This window comes from Mirounga angustirostris, unplaced genomic scaffold, assembly GCF_029215605.1.
Source record: "Mirounga angustirostris isolate CCGP_5_RB_7025 unplaced genomic scaffold, mMirAng1.0.hap1 SCAF_16, whole genome shotgun sequence".
Classification (NCBI taxonomy): Eukaryota; Metazoa; Chordata; class Mammalia; order Carnivora; family Phocidae; genus Mirounga; species Mirounga angustirostris.
The window spans coordinates 14,926,830-14,944,858 of record NW_026991724.1 but is presented as its reverse complement, the minus strand read 5'-3'; the positions used below and the strand labels follow the sequence as shown (position 1 = coordinate 14,944,858).

Below are 18,029 nucleotides of genomic sequence, written 5' to 3'. Positions count from 1 at the left end.
GGGTGTTATATACAAACAATGAATCATGGAACACTACATCAAAAACTAATGATGTACTGTATGGTGACTAAGATAACATAATTTTTAAAAAAGGTGCATTTAGAAAGAACATGTTTTAGACACGTGCTGGTGCCCTATGGTGGTTCCTAGCTAGGTGGGTCATTAGACCTCCACTTAGGAGGCTGTCCTACATCATTCACCTTTTGTCAGCACCTAAGATTTAAGTTGGGAAGACCTCAGCCCCACTACTGCCCCACCTCCCCCCCCTTGTGATTTTTCCATATTAGAAGGTAGACAGCTGACTTTAAAAGGGTCAGAATATGTATGGGTGTGATGCTATCACTAGAAAATAATTTTTATGTATTTTAATGGCCACTTGAATGTTCATTTCTTAATAGAGAGGACAGTCAAAAGTAATGTTATAACAAATTAAGCTAAAAGACATATTCCAAAGTTTCTTATATTGTCAGAATTTTTTATATTACAATGGACAATAGTTATCTTAAATTCCCCACAATTTAGGATATCGTTTATTCACCTCTTTTACAGTTCAGGTTCACGTAAAAGGGAAGTCCAGTCTAAGATCAGTAACATTCAAACCAGTTCTTGAGAAATTTAAGATTCTGAGTCAAGCAACTGATCCAAGATACGATACAGTCCTATTATGAATGAAACTCTTGTATTTCCTTTTAGTCCCCTCTGTTCATGTGCACTTGCTTTAATATGTACTCTTTGCAGGGGCTGTGTGGAGAGAGTCTGTCTTCATGAGGACTTGCTAGGTAGATAGCCATGGGTGCCATCCTTGAAACAAAGCCTTCTTTATCATTGGGCTTGGTTTTTTTTTGTTTTGTTTTTTTTGTTTCTTTTTTAAATTACAGAAACCTCAGAGGATCTGGGAAAGAACATCTTGCCCTCTGTAAGCACAGAGCACAGTGGAGATTTGAAACCCTCTTCTGCTGACCCAGGCTCTGTGAGAGAAGATTCAGGCTTCCTATGCTGGAAGAAGGGGTGCAATCAGGTTTTCAAAACCTCTGCCACTCTTCAAACACACTTCAGTGAGGTTCATGCCAAGAGGCCCCAGCTGCCTGTGTCAGATCGCCATGTGTACAAGTATCGCTGTAATCAGTGCAGCCTGGCTTTCAAGACCATTGAAAAGCTGCAGCTCCATTCTCAGTACCATGTGATCAGAGCTGCCACAATGTGCTGTCTTTGTCAGCGTAGTTTCCGAACTTTTCAGGCTCTGAAAAAACACCTTGAGACAAGCCATCTGGAGTTGAGTGAGGCTGACATCCAACAGCTGTATGGTGGCCTTCTGGCCAATGGGGACCTCCTGGCAATGGGGGACCCTGCCCTGGCAGAGGACCACACCATAATTGTGGAGGAAGACAAGGAGGAAGAGAGTGACTTAGAAGACAAACAGAGCCCAACGGGCAGTGACTCTGGGTCAGTACAAGAAGACTCAGGCTCAGAGCCAAAGAGAGCTCTACCTTTCAGAAAAGGCCCCAACTTCACCATGGAAAAATTTCTAGACCCTTCTCGCCCTTACAAGTGTACAGTCTGCAAGGAGTCTTTCACTCAAAAGAATATCCTGCTAGTGCACTACAATTCTGTCTCCCACCTGCATAAGTTGAAGAGAGCCCTTCAAGAATCGGCAACTGGTCAGCCAGAACCCACCAGCAGCCCAGACAACAAACCTTTCAAGTGTAACACTTGTAACGTGGCCTACAGCCAGAGTTCCACTTTGGAGATCCACATGCGGTCTGTGTTGCATCAAACCAAGGCCCGAGCAGCCAAGCTGGAGGCTGCAGGCGGCAGTAGCAATGGGACGGGGAACAGCAGCAGCGTCTCCCTGAGCTCCTCCACCCCAAGTCCTGTGAGCAGCAGTGGTAGTAACACCTTTACCACCAGCAACCCAAGCAGTGCTGGCATCACTCCGAGTTCCAGCCTACTGAGCCAAGTGCCCCCTGAAAGTGCAGGGATGCCGGCCCTGGGGAATCCCATCGGTGCCAACATCACTTCCCCTTCAGAGCCCAAGGAGGCCAATCGGAAGAAGCTGGCAGACATGATTGCATCCAGACAGCAGCAGCAGCAAGCACAGACGCTAGCCCAGGCCCAGGCTCAAGTTCAAGCTCACCTGCAGCAGGAGCTGCAGCAGCAGGCGGCCCTGATCCAGTCTCAGCTGTTCAACCCCGCCCTGCTTCCTCACTTCCCCATGACCACAGAGACCCTGCTGCAGCTGCAGCAGCAGCAGCATCTCCTCTTCCCCTTCTACATCCCCAGCGCAGACTTCCAGCTCAGCCCTGACGTGAGCTTGCCAGTGACCAGCGGGGCGCTGACACTGACGGGGACGGGCCCGGGCCTTCTAGACGATCTGAAGGCTCAGGTTCAGATCCCAACACAGAGCCACCAGCAGATCCTGCAGCAGCAACAGCAAAGCCAGCTCTCCCTGTCCCAGACTCACTCTGCCCTTCTACAGCCCAGCCAGCACTCTGAAAAGAAAAACAAATTGGTCATCAAAGAAAAGGAAAAAGAAAGCCAGAGAGAGAGGGACAGTGCCGAGGTGGGAGAGGGCAACCCAGGACCTAAGGAATCGCTGCCAGATGCCTTGAAGGCTAAAGAGAAGAAAGAATTGGCACCAGCAGCTAGTTCGGAGCCTTCCATGCTCCCACCACGAATCGCCTCAGATGCCAGAGGGAATGCCACCAAGGCCCTGCTGGAGAACTTTGGCTTTGAGCTGGTCATTCAGTACAACGAGAACAAGCAGAAGGTGCAGAAGAAGAATGGGAAGACTGAGCAGGGAGAGAATCTGGAAAAGCTTGAGTGTGACTCCTGTGGCAAGTTGTTTTCTAACATCTTGATTTTAAAGAGTCATCAGGAGCACGTTCATCAAAACTACTTTCCCTTTAAACAGCTAGAGAGATTTGCTAAACAGTACCGCGAGCAGTACGATAAACTGTACCCCCTGAGGCCCCAGACCCCAGAGCCACCGCCACCACCTCCCCCGCCACCTCCTCCACCCCCTCTTCCTGCAGCACCGCCTCAGCCAGCTTCCACGCCAGCCATCCCTGCATCAGCCCCACCCATCACTTCACCCACGATTGCACCCACCCAGCCATCCGTGCCACTCACCCAGCTCTCTATGCCCATGGAGCTGCCCATCTTCTCACCACTGATGATGCAGACGATGCCACTGCAGACCTTGCCGGCTCAGCTGCCCCCTCAGCTTGGACCTGTGGAGCCTCTGCCTGCGGACCTGGCCCAGCTGTACCAGCACCAGCTCAATCCAAGCCTGCTCCAACAGCAGAACAAGAGGCCTCGCACCAGGATCACGGATGACCAGCTCCGGGTCCTGCGGCAATATTTTGACATTAACAACTCCCCCAGTGAAGAGCAGATCAAAGAAATGGCAGACAAGTCTGGGTTGCCCCAGAAAGTGATCAAGCACTGGTTCAGAAACACCCTCTTCAAAGAGCGGCAGCGTAACAAGGATTCCCCTTACAACTTTAGCAATCCTCCCATCACCAGCCTGGAGGAGCTCAAGATAGACTCGCGGCCCCCTTCGCCAGAACCTCAGAAGCAGGAGTACTGGGGAAGCAAGAGGTCTTCAAGAACAAGGTTTACTGACTATCAGCTGAGGGTCCTACAGGACTTCTTTGATGCCAATGCTTACCCCAAGGATGACGAATTTGAGCAACTCTCTAATTTACTAAACCTTCCAACCCGAGTCATAGTGGTATGGTTTCAAAATGCCCGACAGAAGGCCCGGAAAAATTATGAGAATCAGGGGGAGGGCAAAGATGGAGAGCGGCGTGAGCTTACAAATGATAGGTATATTCGAACAAGCAACCTGAACTACCAGTGCAAAAAATGTAGCCTGGTGTTTCAGCGCATCTTTGATCTCATCAAGCATCAGAAGAAGCTGTGTTACAAAGATGAGGATGAGGAGGGGCAGGATGACAGCCAGAATGAGGATTCCATGGATGCCATGGAAATCCTGACACCCACCAGCTCCTCCTGCAGCACCCCAATGCCCTCACAGGCTTACAGTGCCCCAGCACCATCCGCCAACACGGCTTCCTCCGCTTTCTTACAGCTCACGGCGGAGCCTGATGAACTGGCTACTTTTAGTTCAAAAACAGAGGCAAGTGATGAGAAACCAAAGCAGGCTGAACCTCCCAGTGCACAGCCAAACCAAACACAAGAAAAGCAAGGGCAACCAAAGGCAGAGCTGCAGCAACAAGACCAGCCCGAGCAGAAGACAAACGCAGCGCAGCAAAAGCTCCCACAGCTCACTTCCCCCACTTCGTTACCACAGCCTCCTCCACAAGCACCCCCACCTCAGTGCCCCTTACCCCAGTCGAGCCCCAGTCCTTCTCAGCTCTCCCACCTGCCCCTCAAGCCCCTCCACACGTCGACTCCTCAGCAGTTGGCAAACCTACCTCCTCAGCTAATCCCCTACCAGTGTGATCAGTGTAAGTTGGCGTTTCCATCATTTGAGCACTGGCAGGAGCATCAACAGCTTCATTTCCTGAGTGCACAGAACCAGTTCATCCACCCCCAGTTTTTGGACAGGTCACTGGATATGCCTTTCATGCTGTTTGACCCTAGTAACCCACTCCTGGCGAGCCAGCTGCTCTCTGGGGCTATACCTCAGATTCCAGCCAGCTCGGCCACTTCTCCTTCAACTCCAACCTCCACAATGAACACTCTGAAGAGGAAGCTGGAGGAAAAGGCCAGTGCAAGCCCTGGAGAAAATGACAGTGGGACAGGAGGAGAAGAACCTCAGCGAGACAAGCGTTTGAGGACAACCATTACACCAGAACAGCTAGAAATTCTGTACCAGAAGTATCTGTTAGACTCCAATCCAACTCGAAAGATGTTGGATCACATCGCACACGAGGTGGGCTTGAAGAAGCGTGTGGTCCAAGTCTGGTTTCAGAATACCCGAGCCCGGGAACGGAAAGGACAGTTCCGGGCTGTGGGCCCAGCGCAGGCGCACAGAAGATGCCCTTTTTGCAGAGCACTCTTCAAAGCCAAGACTGCCCTCGAGGCTCATATCCGGTCCCGTCATTGGCATGAGGCCAAGAGAGCTGGCTACAACCTAACTCTGTCTGCAATGCTCTTGGACTGCGATGGGGGACTCCAGATGAAAGGAGATATTTTTGATGGAGCCAGCTTTTCCCACCTACCCCCAAGCAGCAGTGACGGCCAAGGTGTCCCCCTCTCACCTGTGAGTAAAACCATGGACTTGTCTCCCCGAACTCTTCTTAGCCCTTCTTCCATCAAGGTGGAGGGAATTGAGGATTTTGAAAGTCCCTCCATGTCCTCAGTTAATCTGAACTTTGACCAAACTAAGCTGGACAACGACGACTGTTCCTCTGTCAACACAGCAATCACGGATACCACCACCGGAGACGAGGGCAATGCGGATAATGACAGTGCGACGGGAATAGCAACTGAAACCAAATCCTCTTCTGCACCCAATGAAGGGTTGACCAAAGCGGCCATGATGGCAATGTCTGAGTATGAAGATCGGTTGTCGTCTGGTCTGGTCAGCCCAGCCCCAAGCTTTTACAGCAAGGAATACGACAATGAAGGTACAGTGGACTACAGTGAAACCTCGAGCCTTGCAGACCCCTGCTCCCCGAGTCCTGGGGCAAGCGGGTCAGCAGGCAAATCTGGAGACAGTGGGGATCGGCCAGGGCAGAAACGTTTTCGCACTCAGATGACCAATCTGCAGCTGAAAGTCCTCAAGTCATGCTTTAATGACTACAGGACGCCCACCATGCTAGAGTGTGAGGTCCTGGGCAATGATATTGGACTGCCAAAGAGAGTTGTTCAGGTCTGGTTCCAGAATGCCCGGGCAAAAGAAAAGAAGTCCAAGTTAAGCATGGCCAAGCATTTTGGTATAAACCAAACAAGTTACGAGGGGCCGAAAACAGAGTGCACTTTGTGTGGCATCAAGTACAGCGCTCGGCTGTCTGTACGTGACCATATCTTTTCCCAGCAGCATATCTCCAAAGTTAAGGACACCATTGGAAGCCAGTTGGACAAGGAGAAAGAATACTTTGACCCAGCCACTGTACGTCAGTTGATGGCTCAACAAGAGTTGGACCGGATTAAAAAGGCCAACGAGGTCCTCGGACTGGCAGCTCAGCAGCAGGGGATGTTTGACAATGCCCCTCTTCAGGCTCTTAACCTTCCTACAGCATATCCGGCGCTCCAGGGCATTCCTCCCGTGTTGCTCCCCGGCCTCAACAGCCCCTCCTTGCCGGGCTTTACTCCATCCAACACAGGTGGGTTCTGCTCTAGGTGATTCTTACAGCATTAAATAGCTGCCCAAATAGCATTTTGTTCTGTGGCTACCACCCAAACTCTTTGAATGTTGGGCAGATAGGCAGAAGCTTCCCTTTTACTGAGTCTCCCTAGTGCTGTGGTTCTCTGACTTCCCAGTCTCAGAGATGGGACCTCCTAGTTGGAACAGTCTGCTATGAAATTATTCTCTTTGCCCTATGTTCAGTAACACAACCAGGGTGCGTGCTACAAGGAAGAACTTGAGGGTCCTGGCATCCTAAATCCTGGGTTATTTTCAAGAAAAAGGTTTCTAGCATAGACCCTTCTAGTCAGTCTTTGTGAAATTGCCAATCCCCTCTAGATAGTTGTTGAAAATAGAAGACATTTGAATATCCTAGCTAATTCTGGATCGTGCTTTATGGAAACTGGTTCAAGACAACTTAAATCAAGTCCTTGTCCTTACCTGTGGTCCCTGCTTCTGTTTTTAGAGAGCTGTTCTGGCAGAACTGCTATCAGGAAGAAGCTCTCATAAATGGATCCTTATTCCGGGCTTCTTACCTCGCCAGAACAATAGTGGTTATACTCGTTTCATTATAATGACACTACTTCTGTACTTGAATGCACTGGCCAGGAATCTTGTATTGGGCAATATGGTTCTGAATCTTCAGACAGACAATGAACATTAATGCTCATTTTTAGGAGTCTTCATCACTCCTTCATTTCCCTTCACCCATCTCTCTTTCTTTGCTCCCCCCAGCCCCCTAATTCAGTCATATACTTGGTACTCTTATTTTTCTACTATTATTAATAGGGAGTTTGATAGTTCTTCCTGTGTCCCTCTCTTGTTCCTCCTCTGTCCTCACCTGTCTTCTCTGTAGCCAGCTTTCTTTCCTAAATTGGACCTCCAGGATTCTGTGAAACTTAGGCACAAGTCAGCAAGATTCCCGCCCCCTATCCCCCGGGCCTGCATTGACCAGTGTAACTTTACCAAAGGAGAGCCCTTCAGAGTGCTTCCTTGCCTGAAAATGGGTCCCTGTTCCCAGGGCTTGAAGTGGTAAAAGCATTAAAATCTGTAAGTCATTGCTTATCGTTGTTGGCAAGTAAGGTCACAGAATTATGCTAAAGCCAACTGGACATAAGCCAAGAATCAAGCTATGGAAAGTGTCTAGGCACTGAATTACCCTTGCAGCCCAGAATCTTGGCAGAAGGGCTTGGGATGGCCCAACATTTCATAATAATGTGAAAAAAATTAGAATGTCTGATCTATTCCCCTTGTTTTACAGATGAGAAAACTGAGGGCCAGAGAGGTCAAGACCATTCAGCAAGCTAGGGTAGGAGCCAGAGCTCCCACCCAGGCCTCCAGGCTCCCAGTGCTATGTGCTCCTTCCACAACACCCAATATGAGCCAGTCAGTCAACAGGTATATGTTTAGTGCTACTCAGGTTCTGACCACTAAGAGTGGACTCAAGATAGAAAGGTATGCTCTTAATTATTAGAGGCAGCCAGGGTTACCAGTGTGTCCCAGTTACCACCACCTGATTGCACCACAGCTCACAGGAGCACTGGATCTGGAATGGGGGAAGGAACTTGTATTTAATACGTCAGGTCCAATGGTAAGCTCTTTTCATATGACCTTCCATTTAGTCCCTACAACCATGTATTGTAGAAAGTTGAGGTTCCGTGGAGTCAATGGGGGTCTAAGGCTACATAGCAGCTGTGTATCAAACACAATCCATACTACATCAGTCTGACTCCAGAGGTGCATGACAAGTATCAGGGCGATGAAATGCCTTGCTTGGTTCTAATCTTGCTGATGAGAAAACTGAGGCCACAATTATTTTGAGAATATACTGAGCTGCTATACCAAACATGGTTAGTACAGAGCTTGGTAAATATAGCAAGGATTCTGTAAATGATCCTTACCATTTCCTTCTCTTCTACTCAAGATACAGAAGTCAGTTTAAGGCCTTCTGCCCGGGATCTTTCTCCTGAAAGCATGATACCACAGAGATGGAGAAATCTCTAGATGTTTTTTCCTTGCCTCGCTGATCTTTTGGCTCTGGCTCCAACCTACAACTTGGAGCAGGCCTGTTGCCTAGATGTAGACAGAAAGAGCCATGTCCTAAGTTGTCGAATTCATAATCCATTCACTCTCCATCTTGTGCATGCCAGTTTAACCAATGAACCTTTACCGGCTTTTTCTGAGTCAGATACTTCTTTCTGGTTTCGGTTCCTTCTGTGCTTTGAGGAAATTGGATGACTTCACCTCAGTGGTGCCTATCTGCTGTTTTGAAAGAGTAAATTAATGCTGCTATACAAAAATCTCCTTGGCTTTCCAAACAATAATGGATATTTTTCTGGGATTGGTACCTTGAGGCAACCTTGTTCTCTTCATCTGAAGTTTGAGGGTTTTTACATGCTGCACCAGTGTAATAAGCCAACATTGTCTTCACCCAGGTCTGGGCTTCTCTGTTTTTTCCTCACAGTGACAGTGTCATGTTATAGAACCCCCCCAACCCCAGCTTTCTGGCAGAAGGAAGTCCAGATGAAATAGTGAGGAGCTGTGGGATTTTTTAGTTTACATTTTGATGCCCTCTGAAGAGAAGGGATGAATACGGTCCATTGTCTTAAGTAAGTGTAGTGAACGGAATGATCTGAGGTCTACTGCCTGTGACTTCTTCTCAGCATCTCATCATTCAGCAAATCTGGTCTCTCTGTCCCACTTTGCTGTCCTCCACCACAACCACCACCTTGCTAGTCTTAATGCACCTACCACTTGAGCAAGGCTAGCTTCCATCACCCTGGAACAAAAGACTCAAACCAGGAGAGAAATATGGGTGAGGGAGGATATTAGGCTCTGGACTGGGTGAAGGCCTTATAGGCAGAGTGTGACTGCAGATGGGGCTGTACCCCAGGTGGGCCTGGTGACTTGTTCAAAGACCTTTGCTACCCATAAGTATGAGTAGGTTGCAGCGATGGCTTAGAAAGCAGTGGTACCAACACTTTGGGCCATTCCATTTCTGATACTGCTTTTCTCCTCTTGCTGGGGGTGCGTTCTCAAGCAGCTGCAGTCTTTCTGTATGTCATTCAAATGGGTAGGAAGAGAATGCTCATTTCTCCAGCAAACTTCAGAATCATCTTCCTAGATGGTTACATTTTTCAACAGATTTGTTAAAGCAGACTGGCTGAGCCAAATAATGGGACAGTTTTCCCTGAATGGATTGTTTTTGTTTCTTCCCATCGCTCCTCCTCCTCTCTGCCCTCTTAACACATCCATTCAGTTGTAGCAGCGGAGGCCGGAGAGGCACATTTGTTTCTTCACATGGTCTTGGGGCTTGGCCAGGTTTCTTGCATTTTGCCCTCTTCTCCTGTTACCTCTCTCCTCTGCAACTTCTGGTGGGGCCTTTTAGCTGCACTATTTCTGTGGAGCTTTGATGAAGGCCTTTGGTTCAAATGTCCCAGCTGGAAACAGCTAGTTGGGGGAACTGGGCAAAGAACATATGAATTAGTGGGTGTGGCAGGAAGGTGTTAGAAGTTGTTTAACTGAAAGGGGAAGTAGGGCAGCTGACCCAGGATTGGGCACTGATTAGAATACAAGGCTGTCCAACCCTGTGAGACCCCCTCTATTGAAAATGGTGGTTTTGAGAGGGTCTTTCAACTTTAAACCTTGAGATCTCAGACTTCATGCCAGTGACAGAAGTAAAACATCTTGAGCTTCAGCCTCACCACCCCAGACTGACCTGTGGTTCTTTGTGTCTTCATTTCTTTCAGCTTTAACGTCTCCTAAACCGAACTTGATGGGTCTGCCCAGCACAACAGTTCCTTCCCCTGGCCTCCCCACATCTGGATTACCAAATAAACCGTCCTCAGCATCGCTGAGCTCCCCGACCCCAGCACAAGCCACTATGGCGCTGGCCCCTCAGCAGCTCCCCCAACCCCAGCAGCAGCCACAGGTGCAGCCGCCGCCGCCCGCAGCTCAGCCCCCGCCCGCGCCACAGCTCCCCCCGCAACAGCCGCAACAGCCACGCAAGGACAAAGACAGTGAGAAGGTAAAGGAGAAGGAAAAGGCACACAAAGGGAAAGGGGAGCCCCTCCCTGTCCCCAAGAAGGAGAAAGGCGAGGCCCCCCCAGCGGCCACAGCCACTCTCTCAGCCCCGCTGCCCGCCATGGAGTATGCAGTGGACCCTGCACAGCTACAGGCCCTGCAGGCGGCCTTGACTTCGGACCCCACAGCGTTGCTCACGAGCCAGTTCCTTCCTTACTTTGTACCAGGCTTCTCTCCGTACTATGCCCCCCAGATCCCTGGCGCCCTGCAGAGCGGGTACCTGCAGCCTATGTATGGCATGGAAGGCCTGTTCCCCTACAGCCCTGCGCTGTCGCAGGCCCTGATGGGGCTGTCCCCGGGCTCCCTACTGCAGCAGTACCAGCAATACCAGCAGAGTCTGCAGGAGGCGCTCCAGCAGCAGCAGCAGCGGCAACTGCAGCAGCAGCAGCAGCAGAAAGTGCAGCAGCAGCCCAAAGCAAGCCAAACCCCAGTCCCCCAGGGGGCTGCTTCCCCAGACAAAGACCCTGCCAAAGAATCCCCCAAACCAGAAGAGCAGAAAAACGCCCCCCGTGAGGTGTCCCCCCTCCTGCCGAAACCCCCCGAAGAGCCAGAAGCGGAAAGCAAACGTGCGGACTCCCTCTACGACCCGTTCATTGTTCCAAAGGTGCAGTACAAGTTGGTCTGCCGCAAGTGCCAGGCGGGCTTCGGCGACGAGGAGGCGGCGAGGAGCCACCTGAAGTCCCTCTGCTGCTTCGGCCAGTCTGTGGTGAACCTGCAAGAGATGGTGCTTCACGTCCCCACGGGCGGCGGCGGCGGCGGCGGCGGCGGGAGTGGCGGCGGCTCGTACCACTGCCTGGCGTGCGAGAGCGCGCTCTGTGGGGAGGAAGCTCTGAGTCAACATCTCGAGTCGGCCTTGCACAAACACAGAACAATCACGAGAGCAGCAAGAAACGCCAAAGAGCACCCTAGTTTATTACCTCACTCTGCCTGCTTCCCCGATCCTAGCACCGCATCTACCTCGCAGTCTGCCGCTCACTCAAACGACAGCCCCCCTCCCCCGTCGGCCGCCGCCCCCTCCTCGTCCTCCGCTTCCCCCCACGCCTCCAGGAAGTCTTGGCCGCAAGTGGTCTCCCGGGCTTCGGCCGCGAAGCCCCCTTCTTTTCCTCCTCTCTCCTCATCTTCAACGGTTACCTCAAGTTCATGCAGCACCTCAGGGGTTCAGCCCTCGATGCCAACAGACGACTATTCGGAGGAGTCTGACACGGATCTCAGCCAAAAGTCCGACGGACCGGCGAGCCCGGTGGAGGGTCCCAAAGACCCCAGCTGCCCCAAGGACAGTGGTCTGACCAGTGTAGGAACGGACACCTTCAGATTGTAAGCTTTGAAGATGAACAATACAAACAAATGAATTTAAATAAAAAGATTAATAAGAAACCGATTTCAAAAATAGACTAACTGCAATTCCAAAGCTTCTAACCAAAAAAAAAAAAAAAAAAAAAAAGGAAAAAAAAGAAAAAGCGTGGGTTGTTTTCCCATATACCTATCTATGCCGGTGATTTTACATTCTTGTCTTTTCTTTTAATATAAAAAAAAAAACCTTAACCCTGTTACATTGTGTCCTTTTGAAGGTACTATTGGTCTGGGAAACAAGTCCGCAGGGCCTCCCTAATGTCTTTGGAGCTTAAACCCCTTGTATATTTGCCCCTTTTCAATAAACACCCCACGTTGATAGCACAGGAGGAGCCCGGCATGCACTGTATGGGAAAGCAGTCCACCTTGTTACAGTTTTAAATTTCTTGCTATCTTAGCATTCAGATACCAATGGCTTGCTAAAAGAAAAAAAAGAAATGTAATGTCTTTTTATTCTCAGGTCAATCGCTCACACTTTGTTCTGTTTTCAGAATCATTGTTTTATAATATATTATTTTTTCAGTTTTTTTTTTTTTTTTTGTTCCAGAAAAGATTTTTTGTTTTGTTAATTTAAAAACGGGCAGAAAGTATTTGAGAAAAACAATGTGAACTGCTTTAGCTTTCTGGGGATTTAAAGAATAGCTTTTCTGCTGAAGCCAATTTCAAGGGGAAAAGTTAAGCACTCCCACTTTCAGAAAAAAAAAAAAAAAAAAACCCACACACAGAGTGTTGAGGACTTGTAGCTTAAAAAAATAAGTTTTAAAAACTGACTTTCTGTATTTATGATAGATATGACCATTTTTGGTGTTGAGTAGATTGTTGCATTGGAAATGAACTGAAGCAGTATGGTAGATTTAAAAGGAAAAAAAAAAAAAACCTTTTGTGTACATTTAGCTTTTTGTATGGTCCAGCTGACAGCTCCTCATTTGATGTTGTCTTGTTCATTCCTAGCAGATAGATTGCAATCCGTTGATTCGCCTAAGCTTTTCTCCCTTTGTCCCTTAATTCCACTTTCTCTTTCCTCCTCCCACCCTATAATCTCCCACTTAAGGTAGCTGCCTTCATTTCTTAGAGGGTAGCTGCAGAATTATTTTATAAAACTAAAGAAAGAATTTCAAAAGGTTCTAGGGGTCATTAGGATCCTCACAGATTATTTTTGGTTGGGGAGTTGAAACTTTTTAAAGGCATATAATTCTAGTTACCTATGTCTGTAAGCCTTGTGCCATTTATTTTTTATTTATCCTTCCTTTAGCTTTTCTTTTTATCCTTTCTTTTCCTCCTTGGTTGGTAGATGCTTCAAATATTCTTTTCCTAAACTAAAGCATTTGTTTTGGTTTGTGTAATTGAGCTGTGTGCTTTTCTTTCTAAAAAAGTTTTTGGTTAGGGGTTTTGTTTTTGTTTTCTTTCCTCTCAGAAAAAGAAATTTCATGCTTTAAATAAAATCCAAAGACACACCCTTTCACTGCTGATGCAGAAAAAAGGGAAAGGGTTCTTGTTACTTGAGAATTTGTTTCTGATTTAAACAAACAAGACTTAGTTTAATAAAAGAAAGAGTAAAACAAAAGATTCCCAGGTTGTTATGTGCTTCTTCTGCAAGCAGAGAGGCAACTGTTAATGACAATTCCATATACCAAAAGACACATTTTTTACTTCAAAGTTTTGTCCTTGTGTTAGGCAGTCTGAGCGGCGAGTGATCCAGAGTGCAGCCAACAAAGAAGCAGATAGCAAGGTACAGAGAGCAAAAAGGAACCGTATGTGAGGCACTTGTATTTATGTTAATATCTGTATTCCTGTAACACATAACGCAACATACACCCTTTCTCATCTTAAAACAATGGTCTGAACTTTGAAAGGAAAACTTTGTGCTGCTAAAATGTAGATTTTGGAGACAAATAGATGCTTTGCTTTTCACTTTCATAGCCAAACATCAACAGAAACAATCTCCCTGTGCCCCGAAAGTGTGAAATCCTTCTCCCCTTCGTTCTCTTCCTTATGTTTCAAAAGGGAACTTTGAAGACTGTGAATGCAGGTTCCATTGGTCATCTTTCGGGCTTCTTTCCCCAGTGCTGAAGCCACTCAACGACTTTGCAAAAGACTGGAGCATTCCAAGATCTGAAAATGGATTTCTTTTTTTCTTTTTTCTCTTTTTTAGCCGGGACTGTTTTATTTTTATGAATTTGTTTTTGGTTTAATGAAAGAGTAGATCCTGAACTGTTGTATATATTTCTAACTAGGCTGATGCACAGTGCAAATTCCTTTTTTTAATTTTTTTAAGTAGAAATACTAAAGAGTACCATCTAACTATTCATACCAGTATCCAGTTGTAGCATAAGGTGTCAAAAACAAGTACACAAAAACATTTGCTGTTTTAACAAACTATTTTCTTTTAACAAGAATTCTTGTATTTCTCCCTGTGTTTGAGATGAACATTTTTAAATTTTAAAGTTGTACAGTTTTTTGTTTTCCATTATTTTATCTTGTTTGTAACTCTATGAAATATATATATATTTTTTGCCATTTAACTGTTGTATGTTACTCTGTGTCTGTATCATATAGAAAAAAATTTGTTTTTGTTTTTGGTCCTCTATGTGATACCAATTAACAATTTAACACTAGCTTTACACGTCAAATTCTGCTAGGTTTTTTCTGAAAACTTTGTTTTTAAAAATGATATTGCTTGGTAATAGTGCAATTTCTATCCCTTTCCCTCCCCCCTCAACTTTAAGTTCATTTCCTTGTAATTTTGCCACCCCCTCCACAATGGTGTTTCGTTTGTTTGTTTATTTGTTTTGAGCTACTATGCCATCCTCCCTCTGTGAGGCAGCGTGACTGTCAGTGTTTTGTTATGCCATGCCTTGACCTGTGGGTGTATTTGGCAACAGCAAGGTGGTTGGGTAGATTGGCTAAGCATGCTTCCACCCACCAGTGTTTCTCAGAGGGGTTATGTGATTGTTTTATCCTGGAGTGGGTTGCACATTTGATGCTTTCCTCTACAACTCTACCACCCACATATATGTTCATTCAAAAAAGAAAAAAATTCTCAGCATTAACTCAGAAGTAGCAAAGCAGTCAGTGATGGTGACGATTAGACGTCAAATATGAGCTAGTTAGATGTTTGTGGGTTGACATCCGCTATGGCTGTGACTGGTATCATTTACAAAGCATGAATTCACTACAATGCTCAACTGTTTAGATTGGTCTCACTAGGCGAATTTAACTCCTGTTGCATAGTAGGTAGCTGAACAGGATATCTCAACTCACTTTTTAAATTAGTTCTTCACCTCTATTGACACTTCATATTTTGGTTGGTTGGTAGGTTTGTTTGATTTTTTTTCAAATACTCCAAAGAGTGGGTTGGTGCTTGACACCATTCAGTCATGGCACCATATGAACCCACTGAATGGAACTTATTTCAACCATCCTTCCTCCATCCTTCCAAAAAGAAACTTAAGAAGGAAACACACACACACACACACACACACGGAAAAGTTTAATAAATCTAGGAAGTTTTTTTTTTAATTAAAAGCTATTTAAAGAGATGAATGTGGCCAAAGTTTTACATGATTGAAAATAAAGTAAAACAGACGGCATGTGTTTAAACCTGAGTTTATCAGGCATGGCAGGAAGTTGCAGGAGAGAGAGGCAGTGACCCAAGCCAGTGCACTTGATGTTCATGGACATATATTTTTTTTAAATAAATTAAATTAAAACATTTTAAATAGAAGCATAAATTGAGTTGGTTGTTTGTTGGCGCTGAGATACTGCCCACTGTGAAACAAAGCTTTGACTAGTTTTTTTTGTTTGTTTACTTTCTTGGGGGGAGGGGGGCAAGTTTGGGTAGGAAAGAAAGCATAAATGAACGTGACCCTGAGGTGAAGAGGTATATGAACAGCCTTTGCAATGTACAAAAAAACAAAAAACAAAAAAACAAAAAAAAAATAGAGCAAGTGAAACCAAAAATGATGTTCTTGGTGTTTTTCTATAATGTAGTCTTGTTAGCTTTTTTTGTTACTGTAACAATGCTGATCTCGAACTGTACCAAAATACATGGAGACTAACAAACAGAACCACATGGAACTTTCAAACTGAAAAAAAAAATTTGTCACAAAAACTTTGTTGTCATAGTTAAGTTGATTGTAGATGGTAATTGAATATACTCCTTTGAAAATATTTCATCAAGTATGTTTCCTGCTCATTGTGATACATTAAAAAAATATGAGCAAAAGTTCTTGTCTTATGCCCTCAGATTTTGTGTGTGTGCATGTGTGAGAGAGAAAGAGATTGATACTGGCAAAGTGTAAATTTGAACAGTATCTTGAGGTTGCATGTACTTATTCCAAGGTACATAGCTCTTTAGTATTTCTAAGTGTCCTTGTATTTCCTATCTCCTGGCGTTCATGAAAGTGCAGCAAGTTTTGGCCGTGATGCTGACTAGCTTATTTCATTGAGAAGGGTAAGTCTGACAGCTCGGGTAATAGTTGACCCTCGAGAGCCTTAATAGTACCTGTATTTTTTTTTTTTCCCAAATGTTTCTATGAGAATTGTGGACACTTGGCACAACCATGAGCAAGTAAGTTTTGCTGATGGCTGGAAGAGAGGTAAGTCAAACTTTTCTGAGATGGGAATTAGATCCACTGTTTCTGACAGAAGGATATGAAAGGTAAGTTGAGTTAAGTGGGTGATCCACTACATTTACCTTTCCTATCAAAGGACTTTTCTAAACGCCTTTTAGAGCAGAATTTGAGATAAGAAGAGTCTGCAAAACAGTAATAGCGTTAGTCATTCCTACAAACAAGAGTCCTCTTATAAAAAACTCTCTTACAGCACAAAATGCCTGAAATTCATTAATAAGGAGTATATCCAAGATCAGGCCCAAAGGCCTTCCATTCATCTCTAATTTAGAGCCACAGCTGATAAATAATTTATAAAACCCTAGTAGCTGGGCTTGGACAGCATTGCGGGCTAGCTGTGTCCTTGCAAGGTCTGTGGCATCTGCCCTTGGCCAACAGGGGTCTTTTCTACCCCAGGAGTTAAGCTATGAAATCCTCCTCTCTCGGCTCTGACAGCCATTGTCAACCAAGTCTTTTTTCTTAGTTCCTGGAGCAGGCGTTCAAGAAGAGGCAGCGGCCCTATTAGCTACAAATGTCAAAGCGTTCTACAGCTGGCCCAGGCAGTGCTAGTGCTTAGAAAGGAAATGCTGGTTCCCTTGCCAATGCTAGGACCTCTGTGCCAAACAAGTAGTATCCCAATACTATCCCTAATAAAACCCTGATCTTTCCCCACGCATTGTACCTTTCTTTTGGGTGTTCCCATAGGAGCACATGGCTTCTATGTCAATATGTTTTCTTGGCACACAGCTATGTCACTGATCGTTCTTGTGACCCCATGAAAAGGTACAGGATGATAAAAATTGTTCAGACCCAAAGCCACGTCTGCCTTTCTAAGCTATAATTATTTTAGGATCTGGCAGGATCACTTTGAAACATTTTAAATGGAACTATTTTGCAGAGGGGTTTTGCTGCCTCAGCTCTTTCAAGGAAAGTGACTACAATTCAAATGCTTCTACAGATAAAATTTTAACAAGAAAATAAGACCTAACCTCAGTGATGGTTGAGCCCTTTGTATCAGAAAATCTCTAAGCACCTGAATTACATTGAAATAGGGTTGGGCAAGGGACTCTGTTACTAGAAAAGCTTTTTCTTAAGGAAAAAAGAAGGCTTCCAATCTGGCTTCAATATCATGCTCATGTGGATATTAATCTCCTTGGAATTAATAGTTTTTCCCCCCTGGAAAATGTGAAACGGCAACATCTTAAAACGGCTGATATGTGTTAGGTAGCTGTTTCTAATTTTGCCTTAAAGAAATGTCTGTAGTGCCTAGCTCCTGTTATAGACTAATGACCTTCCAAATCTCACTTTTAACAAGTTTAGACTTTAAGTTACAAGAGCACAAGCAGTTTAAGAGTCAAGTTGAAGGATGAGAAGTTTGCACCTGCCGCTCTGCTCTGCAGCCTTAATTACAGCAGGACACATGTGCTCACTCAGTCTCTGTACGTTACTGCTGGGGGTGGACCAGCCAAGGCTCTGGCAAAACTTGTAAAGAAATTAGTACTCTCAAGGCCATTAAAGTAGAGGCAGCTTTCCATTACTTTTTACTTCACAGCAAAGGTGGGTATTTCCTTCTTTCCATCCTTCCTTCTTCCCTCCCTTCCTCTTTCATCCTTTTTTAAATTAAAGGCACATGTTTTTAAAATGTCTTAGCCAATTAGTTTAGATTCCTC

General features: G+C 45.8%; 1 protein-coding gene across 6 annotated transcripts in view; it reads left to right on the top strand.

The window, feature by feature from the left end:
* Positions 1-17,556, top strand: part of ZFHX3 (zinc finger homeobox 3) — a 1,392,145-nt gene extending 1,374,589 nt beyond the window's left edge. For all 6 annotated transcript variants that reach the window (XM_064580652.1, XM_054511269.2, XM_064580653.1 and 3 more), the window contains 2 exons: positions 879-6,296; positions 10,066-17,556. In XM_064580652.1, coding sequence (XP_064436722.1) covers positions 879-6,296; positions 10,066-11,717 — 7,070 coding nt within the window. In that variant the 3' untranslated portion in view covers positions 11,718-17,556. The remainder of the gene's footprint in view (positions 1-878; positions 6,297-10,065) is intronic.
* Positions 17,557-18,029: the final 473 nt, after the last annotated feature.